Consider the following 16741-nt stretch of genomic DNA (forward strand, 5'->3'; position numbering starts at 1 on the left):
TAGGTTGTGGTTAAGTCGTACTTTACGATTTTTCTGACGGATTTTACTTTGAGAAATTCAATTGTTGTTCACTAACGCCTTGCGCCACGCGAAGGGCCCGCCCGGTCGGGGTGGTTCGGGATGTGTCGTTTGGCATGATTATTCCGCTAGACGCCGATGCTTACGCCGACATCGACGCCGGATTTTCTCCGATACGGGGCCCTTAACGCTATCGCGTTAATAAACAAAATGGTACGCCTCGCAATTAGTTTTATCGTATATAATTTAACCGATTTTCTATATTCGATTCACATAGATTCTAGCATGTGCGTTGGATATGCGTTTTTTTTGCTAGCATTTGCGCATGACCTGTAGAAATTCCACGAAGCCCCAATCGCGCTGAAGAATTAACAGCATTGAGTACAGTAAAAACTGCGGTGAGCGTACAGGAGGCCGGCGCTACCAGCGCGCTCCACAACACAACAGGTGCCGCGAGCACAAGCAGTACTCATATCCTCTACAACAAGGCAGCATCGGCGTCACTCTGTCTAGACAGTGCGTGCCGACCATAGCGTACAATCGAACAAACCACATGCAGAAGGTGACTGCCACTGAGGTCACTGTGGAAGGTCACGTGACTGCTCCCGAGGCAGCACTCGGCGCCTAATTAAACCAACAGGCGTCGTTGCTCTCGTCAACCCAATGACATGCACGATAGAATTTCAGCAATTATCCGGGCTGAACCTCTAGTCGAACCGACTCGGAACTTCTTGACCTAAAAAGTTAGGATTTGGGTTCAGTTCCAAATAATTCGGCCAGAACTCATCCACGGTGACTATGTAATTATGCGAACAGACGGAGCATGCGCCTCGCGTATCAGGCGTGCATTGCATCCGGGCACCTCTCTCGCCCTTCCATGTGGACACGCTGCGCCATCTAGCAGTGCCGCCACGAAGTCCGCGCACACCAGTGGCACATACACACTGATCCAAGTTGGTCCCTGATGTTCATTGAAGGGCGATACATACCCTCAGCACATGGGCAACATTTAATTAGGCTGTACTGTTTTCGGGATCGGCCCATATTTTGGTTTGAAAACTTGGACAGCCGGAAAAAAAAAATTGGTCTGACAATTCCATGAACGCTATTCGGATTAATATCAGTTTGGTGCGGCTCAGCTAAATATGGCGATTCAGCTCCGGTTGTACAACGAAGCTATCTTGGCTAGGATCCGGAAAAACGTCGCGTCCGTACGTCGTCAGCAAAACCGGAAACAAAGCAGTGGTTCAGCCACTTCGTGAAAGCTGTCGTTGCAAATACGAAACGCACAAATAAAAAAAAGCCGTCAAGCCACATGATTGATGACGAGGCGCGCGCACTACCGCGTTGATCAACGTACGTACGTTGCCGCAAATCCCTCGCCGGGGGTCGTTGTCGGATACATTAACGTAGACATCTCTAAACCGGAAACCAAGCAGTGGTTCACCAACTTCGGGGGAGAGTTTTCGCCTCGGTTACTTCAAAGATCCTAGTCAACCAACTACCGTACACGGGTCACGCATCGATTTAACTTTGGCCAAACACATTTGTCAATAACAACGCGAAACAACAGTGTGTATCATAGCGACCACGAAGCAGTTATAGCAGTCATTTCAAAGTAATAAACAAAATTACAGGTTTTGTAAACTCTATTCATACGTGTGTTTGTGTCATGTATCACTTTGAAGAGCAATGTGCGTAATGAGCGCACATCATGGGATCGGTGTTCGACAAGTAGCCCTACATTAGGCGCAACATATCTGCAGCTTCGCTTACCAACAACCTGTGGATTCGCGGTGTTCTTTTCAAATACAATTCCGGCTCGACACGCTGATCTGTACTCCCGCTAATGATGCACCGGTCATCGGCTATGTACTCTGCGGAACTTACGCAAAGAAACGAGAAAAGGTTTAGAGATATATACCACAACATACGCCGTCAAGTGCATTGCATTCCTTAATAAACTGAATTTATGATTTCTTCGACTCTTTCTCACACGTTAAAGCGACCAGCTTTTTTTTGGGCTGTTCCATCGTTTTAGTACAAGTACTTTGGTAATACACATTTCAACGCCATGTAATCGCATATATTTTTGTGACTACATTCCCTGTTTCTATAAGGCGCTCAATGACCCTCGCCACTACCTCGGAAAGCTACTTTATTTCATTTATTGATCGTTGAGTCCTCTAGGACATTGAAAAAGGTTCACGTTCACTTCGGCACATAAATAAAAAAATCCTGGGCGACCCAGCACGCCCGTGAGGCGGCGTCGACGCAAACCCTCGACGTCCCCTCATGGGAGGCTTAGGCCCGGCCTTCTTAAAGTGCTGGTTCCGAAATAAATGTTTATTCCTCCTCCTCCTACGCCCCGATACCACGGGCAACGTTTTCAGAGATAGACACAGGCCGCAGCACTTTACCAATAAAGACCCTCCTTCGAGCAACACGTATTGCTTCCAATCTAATCACGGTTATTCTAATTACCTTTCTATGAAACACACCAAAAGTTATCGACCTACTGCGAACGACATACTGGGCACGCGTCTGTTATTTAAACAGATAAAACGCTTACATTGTGAAATTAAACGCGCACACAAAGTGCGCGAAAACTGCGCAAAGTATTACAGAAAGATACACACAACGATGAAGGAGAGAGAGAAAGAACGTTATTCAACACGGACCCCTGTCGAGGTCTCACTCTCGACGACGAAGGAGCATGCACATATGAACCACTGTTTTCAGCGGTTTTAGGCGGCAGTAATTGATTTCCGGGAGTGCGGGCGCAGGCAAATGAACGGCCACGCTAGCGCTCAGTCTGTTCTTACCGGTTCTAAACGCATTCTTGCCGCCAGTGTTCGCTCGCCATCAGCTCACCATCACCGTCATCAAACCCGCAAGCCCTGCGTGGTCTGCCAGGGCTGCGCCAACACCAGCTAGATAGCACAGACCTACGCACTCCGATCTATGACGTCATGCTACCTGGCTGGAAATTTCCATTGCCAAGGATGGCGTGACGAAAGCGGTGACGTCAAAGGCACTGTTGCTTATGCGGGAGCATCCCTATTAGATTGTATGGCAGTCGGGCCAGGTAGCATTACGTCATGATCGGAGTGCGTAGGCCTTGTGCTATCTAGGTGGTGTTGGCTGAGCCTACAGATGATAACTGAGTTCGAGATTATGTACCTGATGCGAGAGTAAAAATAAAAATAAAAAAATGAAGTAGAAATATAGATTGCCCCGAATGCGTCATGCCCAGAATGCGTCGTGAGGTGTAGGCGGAAATGAAAAGATCGTGATTTATGGTGATAGACTGGGGCATGCTGTTCGCGATTTAAGTTGTAACTACGTATAATGCGGAATTGGCACAGAAAGTCGCGAAAAAAGCACGTGGCGCGAACTGGTGGTGAGAACCTTGGTAGTTAAAATGTAGTCAGTAAGATTACTGTACGTAAGTCGGCTGTTATTAAGTGCCGCATACCTATTGTTCGATAGGCAACAACAACAACATCAATGCCAGAGTGTGCACTGAGCGAGAAGCGTCCAAAAGCATTGAAGTGAAGAATCAGAAGAGATGTGCATACAGTTCCAGCAGATGGAGACGCGTTCACGTGCCCTTTCTGGTATGGTTGAGGTATTGCGCCCGGGAAGAGCTCTCCGATGGCATGCCTCCGTCCGTAGCCCTCATTGACTCATTGGTCTCGTTGAACACGGATGACCTCAAGCGAGGAGTTCCAGCTGGGGTGCCTCGATGCCAGCGCCGGCCACCCTTGTTCCAGCTGTCAACGTTCACCACAACGCTTCGCACTTCTTGGTTCACGTGCCCTTGCTAGTCGCACCGCAACGTCAAGATGACACTGCGCAACCAGCCGTCCAGCATTTCAGCACTTCTGCTACGAAGCAGTACACAATTTGGGCTAGTGGCAGTGCTAACCTCTCGCTAGTTACGACAACAACGACTCAAGCAAACACGTCTTGGGGCATATGTTGGTATATGTTCTGCACTTTCATTAATCTTATAATTTCGTTCTCAACATCACACCAAATACAATCCATCATCCAAACCATTGCCGAAAGCTTCGTTTTCACAGATTCCCTCAATGCGTGGGCTCACTATATATATATATATATATATATATATATAATATATATATATATATTAGGAAATTTGCAGGCGCAAGTTGGAATCAAATAGCCCAAGACAGGGGTAATTAGAGATCGCAGGGAGAGGCCTTCGTCCTGCAGTGGTCATAAATGTAGGCTGATGATGATGATCATTTAGAGCGCAGCTCTTTGGCGCCCGTTCCGGCGGCGAGCATCGGCCCTCTCCCTCGTAACCGAGCGAACGAGTACAGTGAATGATGTAAGAGCAAATGCAGAGCGCACCGGGAGATGAAAGACGACGAGAGCGAAGAGAGCGCGAGGAGGAAAGTGAAGGAGGAGGAGGAGGGTGCAGCGGAATCATGAGGAGGAAAGCGGAGGAGGAGAGTACGGTATAATAGTGAGGAGGAAAGCGTAGTGCTGGCGGCGACCAGGCCTTCAGCTTGCCTGCGGCGAGCACGTAAAGAAAGCGCTGACGTGGGTGGCGCCGCCGCTATAGAGAAGGCGCTCCGCGCGAGCCACGCGTACCCGTGTTCACTACTTTCTGTCTGAACAGAGTTATGCAACCGGCGTAAATGCTTCGTCTGCCGCTGCGGCTGGACGAGCTGCCCCAGCAGCGGCTCAGTGACGCCGAGAGGACCCAGTCATTCAGAATCAAATTATTTGCTACAATATATCGCGAATTCAAAACACCTAAACAGCTGCGCTCAAAATTCCCCATTACGGAGTATCGTTGTCGACGGTGAGTTTTTTTTTCGCTGTGGCAACATCAAAAAAGGCGATCGTTTACGGCGCTGAACAAAATGTGGCCAAAGACGCGATAACAAACGCCAAGTGTATTTTACACGTCAGTGACAATAATTTCAGCATCATCGAGCTTGTGGTATACGCTAATTCAATGCAAAACACAAGTCACCGTGCTTATCAAGTGGTGAAACAAACACGAACATTGAGTGTATGCATGCGTATGCAAACGACTTATACCCCTGTCACACGGCACGTGTAATGTCATTCGCAGCGAATGAGATTACGTGTTAATGCCATTTTTGTTGCTTCTACACGGGCATTGCGAATGACATTCACAGCTAATGGCATTCGCCCATTGAATGAGTTTCCCGAACTCATTCGCGCGCGACTTGTGTAATCTCGACGACAGGGGCTTGGCAAAAGGTTACAATAACGATAAATTAAAACAAAATAGAATTAGGGTAAAAGTTCTTATTATTTGCAGTTATAAGTCTTGTAAAGATTTTATGACGTACAGCATGCCAGTTGAAGCGGTTTGTGCATTATATTCTTGTTCCGGTCTCCGGCAGGACGTTATCAGCAGTTATCAGCGTTAACAGTACCTCTTGTCGGCCATGTTTAGAAACGCTTGTTCATTCCCGTCAGCATGTTGTTTTTATGCGAAGTTGTGCCGCGTTAACCCTTGCACCAACCATGGAAGGCAACTGGGCAGCTTCGTCAGCAGAAAATGAGAAGCACAAAACCCACTGGAGCGACGACGAGACGCGCGCGCTTTTGAAAGTCTGGGAGGACCACCTCAGTGACTTGCGCAAGACGAAGCGCAACCTGAAAGTCTACGTCGCCATAGCCGAGTGCCTGCGTGCGCAAGGGGTGGAGAAGAGTGTGAAAGAAATAAAAAGCAAGATGGAAAATTTGGGAAACCGGTGCCGGTAAGTGAACACTTCCGTACAAGGCCAAACTCCTCGCGTGCATGCTGTTTAGTTGCTAAGCTGCGCGCACGCTCAGCCGGACAGGGAGGTGCGACGCACGCACAATGTGCACGCGTATCACGTCTCCCCTCTAGTCCGGCCATGGCACACACAGCGATGTACGCTGTTAGTGGATAATAGACTGAAAGGCGCGAATGTCGCTTGATTTTTTGTTGGGCGAACCCCCGTTCGGACTGGGCAACTTATGCTGGGGCGCCACGCGTTATAACAGGCACATGATAAGAAACATGCTTTCGATGCGCCCTTCACGCGGCGCTAATTAGAAACGATGTGTCTTCATTCTGTATATGCATTTTTTTAAGATTTCGTAGAGTGGTACATCTTAGTGATTTGAGCTTTTACTACAGCAGGGCTTGCAAACGCTTCCTAATGCAGCTGTGCGTAGTTCTTGGTTGCAGAATTTTTTTGACTTTGCACTCTAGGTACTAGTACTTTTCCCAAGGAATTTTTGCATTCTTTGCGTTTCTCGTGCCAAATATTCTTGCATGTCGACTGCGTGGTTTAAGTAGAAAACAAGCAAATGCATACTTTTTTCAAAAGCACTGTCGTCTAGAAATATTTGCTAACGCTGCTTTCACTTTGACTAGATGAACGTGAAGCTGTTGTAATAGCAGAAGTGCCGAAAGGAGCATAATTGCAATGCATTGTTGGGCAGATATAGCGTATGGACTGCATGTTTTGAAAGGGTACTGGCATCCCTACTAACAGTAACATAGTACAATTCTCTGAAGATTATGCCATATGTTTCTTGCAGGAACCTCAGCCGAAAGACGACCGGACAAAGAGCCATTACGTGGAGATTTTACAAGGACATTTCTAGGTTCCTTGGCAGCCTGCCAATGAACGACAGCAGCCTCACTGATGAAACGTGTGGCGAAGACGCCACTGTTGAAATAGTAAGTACATATTTTGTAGCATGCAGGGATCCTGTGCAACCTGCGTACGAAAGACCTGTTTGTTTTGTATCACTTACCAGGAAGAAGGCACACTAATTTAGTGTGTTCCGTTGTTGGCATCACATGCGGCAAACATGACTTGTTTATCAATTCATTATGCACAACTGCTGTTGTGGCTGGGTAAGAATGTCAACATGAATTCACACTTGATGGTGTACCAACATAAACATTGTGTGGCTGCAAGATGCGAGAGTATATGTAGAATATTTATTATAGAAACGGGTAATACGCCTACTCAGCTTGTGAAGGCTGCATGCGACAGGTAGTTGCTTTTCGCTTCTGTGGTAACAACCAGAACACTCATTGCAAACAATCTCTTTACAAACATGTTCACATGTGCTGTATTCTCTTTCATTTTCTCAGATTATTCATAGTATGGAGCACGGGCCGTTGGGCGAAGAAGACTCCCAGCCACCTCCAGCACCACCAGATGAATGTTCACACATAGCCTCCTATATACTTCATGCCTGCCCATTGGCGCCGAGAACGCATGGAACCGGTCGTCGCGCCTAGTGCCGTCACTCACCACCAGTTGGCGGTGCTACCCCAGAATAGAAATACAGGACACTCTACGGCGGCGTGCGCTGTAGCATAACTATATATCACGCAATTTTTTTACCGGTGCCGATTCTATTGTTTTACAACAGAGAGTTTTAGCAGTGCCAAGTTACCGTACGGTAAGTGCGGTATACGGTACGGTATTACCGTTCCGTCTTACCGTACCGCGACGACCCAAAACGATTTAGCTGCGCGGTTGTTCGATACGGAACGGTAATGTAACGATGATGATAGTGGCTTATATTCAGACCTTGAAAACTAAAGCAGCTACGTGCCGAGAACAAAATAGTTATTTTTGTTAATATTTTTTAAGTTTTTTTAGAAGTAGCCGTAAACCTATGAATAGCGGTATTTCATTTTGCTTTGATAGGCCTGATATGTTTTATAGGTGCGTGCATGCGTCCGTGATTAACTGGCTGACTCTTATCCTCACTCAACGCGACTGCAACGGTTCGTTGAACTTGGTTAGGTTACACTGTTAGGCTTCTGCAGTGCAATCTAGTGTTCAGTTTATTTAAGACGTTTTTTTCTCATTGAACACGGCACAGAGGAGTTCAAGTGCAAATGTCAAACTACAGCGTCCTTAGCGACGACTTGCTATTGCACGCCCTGTCGCGTAGAGAAATTGACGATCTTTGTCTTTTGCAACCGGAGCCAGCGCCACGGCGCACCTTGAACGAGCACGGTTTTCTGGACGTGGAGGCGATGGACAACGACGTGTTCTACCGCATGTTTCGGTTTGAGAAGATCGACTTCCGTGACCTAGTATCAACTCTTCAGATTCCGGAAGAGGTCGTCAGCGCCCAGCGCGTCCGTGTTTCAGGCAACGAGGCGCTCTGCATTACGCTTCGGCGCCTAGCCTACCCGAACCGTCTGTGCGAGCTCGAGCTACTGTTCAATAGGCACAGCTCTGTGCTATCGAGCGTGGTGTCGACAGTGTTAGCGCACATCGAGTACCACTTCGACCATCTACTCGCTGACCTGACGACGCACCAATGGTTGAACTTGCTCGCCATCGAGAACTTCTCTAAGGTGAGTCGTACTGGTATAACTCCCTTCAGACGCGAATTATGCACTGTCGATAAATGTGTCAACATTACGCAGCTTTATTCGAAGGCACTCGACACTCCGTAATAAAAAGAAAGACATGCAGTGGGATGTTTTATTTGTGCATTTTCTAATGATTCATCATAATTAGTCTCTCGTGCAGTCATTAGTTTTCCTGCATAACATTAAACGGCCCGAATTACATGCAAATTTAAGAGTTACGAGAAATGAAAAGTTGTTCCCACGAACGCGGCACGTCTGATAACTCGGTCAAACTGGCACTCGGTCGAAATCAAGCGCAATCTGGATCGAAAATTTCGATTGAGATTCTCTCCTTTGCGCTACTGGCTGGATGGAGCCAGTCACGATCGTGAAATTGGCTGTGCCTTCAGCAGAATGGTTGCCTGTAGCAATATGAAGCACACTGAAGTGAAAGGAAGGCGCATTGATTAGGGGAGGCTCAATACAGCCAAAGTTCAATGAACGTGGCCTTTCATTTGCCACTTCTGCTTATAACAGGTAAACACAAATGGCATACACAAATCTGCACACCATACATGATAGAGATAAGTTTCCTTGAGGACCTCACTGAAATAAATCCGTTACGCTGCATCACCATGTGTGTTAGCCTTTTTAACATGTCAGAGATGTGTGTTAAAGGTGCCACTTGCACATTAGAAAAAGAGCGGGGGGGGGGGGGGGGGGACAAATTATGTAACCATTGCAAGTGAGCAACTTGGTGTGACAAGGTGTGCTTGCTTTACGGCCCTTAACTTCTATGCGACAACATATCTTTTCAAGCTTCCTCCTATACTCAATTTTCTGCTGTTTTCCTTTCTTCTTCTCAGGCTGTCCATGCAAAAGGTGCCCCGCTGGACAATTGCTGGGGGTTTATAGACGGTACAGCACGTCAAATTTGTCGCCCGACAGTTGAGCAGCAAGAACACTTTTCAGGGCACAAGAGGCACCACGTGCAAAAGTATCAGGCTGTGATGTGCCCAAATGGAATCATTTGCCAACTGGATGGGCCTTTCAAGGGGCGGCGTCATGATGCGGGTAAGTGCGCATAACCTGAAAGCTTGAGGAACTGTGCACATGTAATTAAAAAAAATTATGGGGTTTTACGTGCCAAAACCACGATCCAATTATGAGGCACGCTGTAGTGGCAGACTCTGGAAAACTTGGACAATCTGAGGTTTTTTAACGTGCACCTAAAACTAAGTACACAGAGGTTGTTGAATTTCGCCCCCATCGTTTGAGAGGAAATTGTCTATGTGTATTAATTTATTTGGAGTATGCCTTCAGACATTGGCACCAAATTTGCCAATCTTTTGATTTGTTTTATGGTGAAGTAGCTGCTTTCACTTACAATAACTGAAAAGCCCTGAACTGAGTTTGTCGGCATTTGCAGAGCCCATTGGTTTTCTTTCTGGCTTGTGCACTGCTTGCTGTACTCAGCTACAGAATTGCAGATCTTTGTGATATGAAAGTTTTCCCGTAGATGCTTGGCCTGACAGCTGAAATACATGGACAGATCATAAAAAAGAGCTACTTTCCAGCTCATGAATTGCAAAAATAGTCCATCACTGTTCTATGAGAATTAGTGAGGCAACCACTGGGTTGCAACAACCTAAAAAGACGTGCAAGTAGAAAGAGGGAAACATGCATCAGGTCGTGGAAAATTTGATGCTGGGAAACCATATCTGCACATGTGTGTCATGCTTTGGCTGTAGCAATTAAACTTATAGCATGGTGAAGCAATGTGCCACTTTTTCTCAGCAGGAATAAAATAGTTGTTGGAGTAATCGTTTGCTGGCAGACATGCTGATGGACCATACAAAAATACATGCATCCTCTGCACATTGACGCCTTGACAAGCTTAACATTTGGCTTCAAAACAACGCACCAAGCAGAATGTCACGTTGCAACTGCAATGTGTCTTCAAATCAAAGAAGGTTTATTATTTACAAAGGTGGTACATATTGGGCTGAATATACAGGAGGCGGTCCCATAACTCTAGGCTGTGAGGGAACCTCCAGTTCTGAGGTGCATGAAAAGATGTGAGTAAGCAACTGTGATCATAAATTAACGGTGATCAGTAAGCTCAACTGTTAAACATAATTCACGTACAACAAAATGGTAATAGCAAACATGAGAATTATCAACTGTTCAACTACACAAACTACAGCATATTAGAAACATGATTAGTTTTTTTTCTTAAATGTAACAAAGGATGCACATAGTTTTAAATCATTGGGCAAGTTATTGTAAAATGCTACAGCTGCAAATTTGGGCGTGTGTTGTCCATAGTTACTGCATAGGTTTGGTAGCAAGAAGTTGTTATTGAAAGCAGGCCTGGTGTTATTGTAATCATAAAGGTTTACCTTGTCAAATACATGAAGTGGAATGAGGTTGTTTCTTGTCTTGAATAGTGTGATTATTACGTATATTTAACCGTAAAGCATAACCATAATATTTAACCTTAAGGCGATCAAGGAAGGATTTTATGCTCCTGAAGGAGTGCAAGTGTGCTCGCTCAGAAAGGACTGAAGGTGATTAACCAGATAGATATGTATTACCCCAGGATGATACACAGTAAGCAATATGACTGTGAATGAAGGCATAATACAACGATAGCAAAGTATGATGGCTAAGTAATGTCGCGCATTGATTAGGATTCTTATCCCATAAGTTATTTTTAGTTTCAGGTGCAAAATATGTTTATTTTACATGGAGTATAAAATTACACCTAGGAAGGAACATTGTTTAACAGCATATAATTTAACTGGTTTAGCAAAATTGCTGGAGAGTTGGTAAAAGTTTTGAGGGGTAGAGTTGAACATCATAAATGCTTAGTTGGCTTCCATCTCTCCAGCCTGCCCTCTCATATGGAGGGGAGGCCCTTGCTGTGGCTCTTCCGCTTTAACATGACAGCACAAGCTTATTTTCTAGCTCATAACTACTGCTGCAGTAAAAGCCAAGGGTTCATTCAAACCAGTACAGCTGCCACAGCTTTTCAGTAAAGCATTCATAGTGGTTGATCAAAATGTTGTGGATGGCTGCCCTTGAAAATCAGTCATGCAACACTAGCGATTTGTGCTTTACACACATAATTTACCTCCTACAGTTATTTTTCATCAGAGCAGAGGTTCAGTTTCTTGGTATGCACTTGCTGGATAGTGATAACTGCCGAAGCCATAGATATTTCATGTGTGCAGGTTGTGTAGAACAGGGTGCGAACTCTGTTGCACTAGCTCATATTTCATTGTGCACGACTGCCACAGTTGAATGTCTGCATGAGGGATAATCGTACATAATAAAGCACACGTGGTTGTTTTGCAGTGGCATGAGCCATAGTGCATTACAGCCTGATTATTAAATGTAGGCATGTTTAGCAATTCATTGTTTGCAACTGTGCTCACAGTATCCAATTTGGATTTAATACTCTGCTTTATGAAACAAAAGTTTCTTCATTTTTGCAAGTTTTATTTTGTGAGACTGTGAGCATAGCAGGCCAACCCAAATTTTAATATTTCAACTTATTTGCAATATTGCATGATGCAACTTTCATATAATATAGGTGCACTTCATAATGAAATATGTTTTTGTGTGTGTAGTTTTATGTGAATGTAAAAATATCACCACTGTTTATGCAGGATCTTAAAAACACTACTCCATTTCAGGCATTCTCAAGGCAACCAAGTTATATGAAAACCTCGAGAAGGTCACAATGGGCAACAAGTTCGTGATTTATGGCGACCCTGCCTACCCTTTGCTCCCACTCCTATACAAGCCGTTTGGAGGCACCACCCTGCAACCTTACGAGGCATTTTCAATAAGGGGATGAGCAGGGTGCGGCAAGCTGTGGAGTGGGGGTTTGGCAAGGTTGCCACAGAGTTTGCCTTTGTGGACTTCCACAAGAATAAAAAAATGTCGCGTCAGCGAGTCGGACGTATTTACCGTGTGGCAACACTTCTTGCCAACTGCCACACATGTCTGTACGGCAGTCAAGTGTGCGACTTTTTTTATCTTTGCCCCCCTTCACTTGATGAGTACTTGGTGCCGTGTGTCATGCAAGAGGCACATACAGGGGCCGTATTCTAAAATGTCCACTTCGACGATAGTTTGCCTTTCGCCTTCAGGCGTGCACTGATTGGCTGCTTCAGCAAAATTGGATGAGCTGATTGGTACCGAGCAAGCACAGGAGCGAGCTCTTGCAAGAGCCGACTCGAATTGTCAATAACAATTTTGATAGGGCATCCGAAGCTGGCAGCCCATGTTGTGACAAAAGCTGCTACAACCGTGGTAGCAGAGCTGTCTTGAAGTGGCCTTGCTTCTTCCCAACGGGTAAACCTGTCGATAGAGGCGAGCAGGTAGCGAAATCCCCGACACGGTGGTAGTGGTCTGACAATGTCAACGTGAGCAACGTCAAAGCAATTATGAGGTTGAAGAAACTGGCATGCTGGGGTGAGTGAGCTGGTGCAGCATGTCGAAAAGCTGTTTGCATAACATGCTGGGTACATATGGTCTTGGTGTGCCCGTACGAGTGTTGCAGACGAGTGTGGTACCATCAAGCAGGATATTGCCCTACCACAGTGCTGTTTTGGATCAGCACAGTTGAAGGAGCTCAGGTTCATTAACTTGGTGTACAGCAAGTGTCTGCGCATTGAGTGGTGCAGGACATGCAGGTGGTGTCACGGTGTTGACACGGCTGAGGGTGTCAGCAGGCACATTCTGGTCGCTGTTGACATGTCGGATGTCAGTGGAGAGTTCCGATATAAACAAGAGATTGCAGATTTCTCGTGGAATATGTGTCGACGACTCTTGGTAAAGCGCATACGTCAAGAGCTTGTGATCTGTGAAGATGGAAAAGGGTCGGCCTTTGAAGATATGGCAAAAGTGACGGATGGTGAGGTAAATTCCAGGCAACTCTAGACCAAAGCTGCTGTAGTGAGCCTCGGTTGGAGTGAACAACCATCCGAACATTCTTCGCAGACGCAGGCTAAGTGTGAGCGAGCGTTGTTGAAATACCGGAATTCGAGTTCCATTCACGGCTTGCAAGTAGAGAATGGGAGCAACTGTGCGATCCGCTCGTGTAGCAGGTAGAATGCTGACCTGTACACTTGTGCCGATCAGGAAGCGTTGGCCAGTGACCTTGTAGAAGAGGCCATGACCACTCGTCGCTGTTAGCGGTCGGTCAGACGAGTGGTTATTGCCAGGCACAAGTTGCGCATTGATCCAGATCTCCGCGGTCACCAATTGTGGAGCACATGAGCACAGCCGAGCTCCCACACCTCTCGTGCCCTCGTCTTAGGGCAATCGCGTCGATGGCGCTAGAACATTGCAGGTAGGGAGTGCCACATAGAAGCATATAGCAAGTGGGGCCATTACCTGAAATAGTTCGCTATAGCACAGCCAGCTTTTCACACATTTCATAGAGTTTTATTAATGTTTTGTATGTTCCACCATAATGCGAACTTAACCATTTCAACTTCCAACACACATTCCGTACTTGTTGCATGCAGATCCAACAAGCGTGTTCGAATCCATGTCAAATGACGCTATTGTGGAGCAGTTCATTACTTGTCTACAACTAAATGCAATGTATACAATTATATAATATTGTGTAACACGCAATCACTTTAAATGTTTGTGCCTACAGTTACATAATCCACGTCGTGCATTGAACACCACAAATGTTGGTAACGGTCAGAGCAGCAGTCATGTGGGTGCTACGTTGTGCCTTCATAAATAGAGATGAGTGAACTCTGCTCAAAGACTGCCAGTGTGTATCTGCTGTAATAGGTTGTTCAAGGGTGTGCAGTTGCATCATCTGGTTTTTCAGCTGCGTTCTTCATATTGTATAGTGAAGCATTAAGTAGCTTTGTGATGCAGTTGTGTGGTTGACAATTTTCTGTTCATGTCTATTTCTTTGATTAAAGAAATCATTCATTATTTGCAGCTGCGATTCTTGGTGCTGTATGTGAGTTCTGCGCTCGGCAGCCATGAGGCGCCGCTCTCAGCTTGCGCCTCTCGCTCTGTCTGGCGCTCTTGCATTTCCATCTCCTTCATCCTCATGGTGTCGGAGTGCTGCTTTATCTGCAGCCTAGAGTCGGATAGTTACAGGTATTTGGCCTACGAGGGTGCTTAGTGCACTCCCAGGTGATATGTATTAGGGTGGGTATGGCACCGCACCAAGGAAAGCTGGTCCTATAACGAGTGGGATACGTGGCATAGCCTCCATGTTAACCCAGATAGTATAGAGCAACTGCGTATTTTTTTATTTGATTAAATAAATCATTGATTATTTGCAGCTGGGATTCTTGCTGTTGTATGTGAGTTCTGCGCTCGGCAGCCATGAGGCGCCGCTCTTCAGCTTGCGCCTCTCTCTCCATCTGGCGCTCTTGCATATGTAGGCGCTGCTGTTCGGCTTGCGCTTCTCGGTCCTTCTGGCGCTCTTTCATTTCCATTTCCTGCAGCCTCACTGTGTCTGAGTGCTGCTGGATCTGGAGCTGCAGCCTCCTCTCATCAATTTGGAGGCGACGGCTCTCTACCTCGTACTCCCGTCGCGAGCGGGCCTCCAGGTACGCAATGGTGGCTTCGTTGTACCGCTGCACACCTGTGAGGACAAACAAACAATTATAATGACTGCGCACACAAATGACTGTTCTAAAAGCGCATTGCGGTGCTAGATGAAATCAAGAAAATGTTTGTTGTGAGCTAAAGGGTGCTTTGTTGTGTTCCACGGAATTCCAAGCACTTTACATCATAAGAAAAGGAACAAATCGTCTTCTCTACAGATGTCACAACCTGTGGTTGTGTTAAGATGTTTGTGCGCTATGTCTGTCACTGTTTCTTCCTTGTTCTGCCCTAAGCATCATGTCTCACTCGTGAGCTTGCACCCCAAGCCGTGTACGTCCTTGTATGTCCCAGTGCTGTGCGCTGTTTGTTCTCTTTGCAATTCCATATATGTTCGTGTGCCATGTCTGTCACCATTTCTTCCTTGTTGTGGTCTGTGCATCATCTCTGATGATGTTGCTCCCCAAGCTGTATCATAACACAAGCTACTGTGTTATGCAAACATGTTTGGTCATTTACCTCTTATTGGTGTCCGCCTGGTGTTAGTTGGCGTAGGCATACAGGAGGACCTCGTGCTGCCACCTGAATTTTGTTGTTGATTTGCCATTACTGGCAGTTCTTGAAAGAAAAAAATAGTGCCATTTGTTACTCTCAATGGCAGTGCATAACTTAAACATCACACTGTATTGACGATTCCTTTAAATATGCATGCAGGGTGTGGTCCAATAAGTTCAGCTGAGCATGACCAGTGACCATTTTAATGGTAATCAAAAGAACTATATTTGGCTATAGAGTAGAGCCAAGAAAGATGAAACCAATCTTAGTTTTGTGTGAGAAGTGCCTTGTCTTCAAGAGAAAAATATACAAGCTCCCAGTCAGTCAGAAGTAGTTCCCTGGCACAGAAGTGTTTTGGCTGCGGCTCTAAAATATTTAGTGATAGAGTATGTGTCATAGCATTGTATGATCGTTGAGATGAGAATAAAAAAACCATGCACATGAAACATTTGTCTCATTTTGTTCTCTGTACCTGCGAATGGAACAGTTTATAAAATTTTTCAGGGTGTTGCCATTGTTGAAATTTGAGGCAAATATGTTTGGTCTAGATGGTACTAAAGATTTACGAGAAGCACTCAAGTTTAGGCCAATTGTTTAGTTTGCGGTGCTTTAAAAATATTTTTTGAATGGCCATCCTCGTTTTTCTTTAAAATTCCCAAACTTAAGTCTGTTGTTCTGAAGTGATGTAATCTGGAAAAATATATGCATAATTTATTTTCTTTTGGAATTGCAAAGCAAGAAATGTGACCAAATAACCAGTTTACCGCCGCTGCAACACACACGGTCCGCATGTGCTCATGGTTGCAGGTTCGTTTCTTCTGTGGCACGAAATTATTACAGGAAGGTTTGGAAAGCAAAGATTATCAAAGATAGTCTGGAGCACTTGCTCTTGATATCGGCTTTTAAGAGCATGCCCTGCGTGCAGTTCGAGAACCATGTTTGTAGCTGTACACAGGGTAGTAACTTTCTCATTGATTAAGCTACTATCCTGTGTACAGCTAGAAACATTGTAATGCCTGCCAGGTTCACAGACAAGGCACTATAAATATCTAAGCGGGGAGGGGGCAGTCTTAAAATAATCCGAATATCATTACAGGAACCTGGGGAAGGAGTTTTCCAAATGCATTATATATGTATATGTAATATTTGAAGTGGAGTGATAAACCAAGTCAGTTTTCTGTCTGCACACGTAAC

General features: G+C 45.6%; 2 protein-coding genes and 1 pseudogene across 2 annotated transcripts in view; all 3 read left to right on the forward strand.

Moving 5' to 3' along the window:
* Positions 1-5459, forward strand: part of LOC119444319 (uncharacterized) — a 6419-nt gene extending 960 nt beyond the window's left edge. Inside the window, exon 2 of the mRNA XM_037708736.1 lies at positions 5433-5459. Coding sequence (XP_037564664.1) covers positions 5433-5459 — 27 coding nt within the window. The remainder of the gene's footprint in view (positions 1-5432) is intronic.
* Positions 5460-5556: 97 nt separating this feature from the next.
* On the forward strand, positions 5557-8974 carry LOC119444329 (myb/SANT-like DNA-binding domain-containing protein 1). The gene is made up of 4 exons (XM_037708743.1): positions 5557-5792; positions 6607-6748; positions 8021-8398; positions 8933-8974. Exons 1-4 carry the CDS (start codon positions 5557-5559, stop codon positions 8972-8974), a joined length of 798 nt encoding a protein of 265 aa, XP_037564671.1.
* A 164-nt stretch (positions 8975-9138) lies between these two features.
* LOC125942334 (uncharacterized) lies at positions 9139-12534 on the forward strand (annotated as a pseudogene).
* Positions 12535-16741: the final 4207 nt, after the last annotated feature.

This window comes from Dermacentor silvarum, chromosome 1 (genome assembly GCF_013339745.2).
Source record: "Dermacentor silvarum isolate Dsil-2018 chromosome 1, BIME_Dsil_1.4, whole genome shotgun sequence".
Taxonomy (NCBI): domain Eukaryota; kingdom Metazoa; phylum Arthropoda; class Arachnida; order Ixodida; family Ixodidae; genus Dermacentor; species Dermacentor silvarum.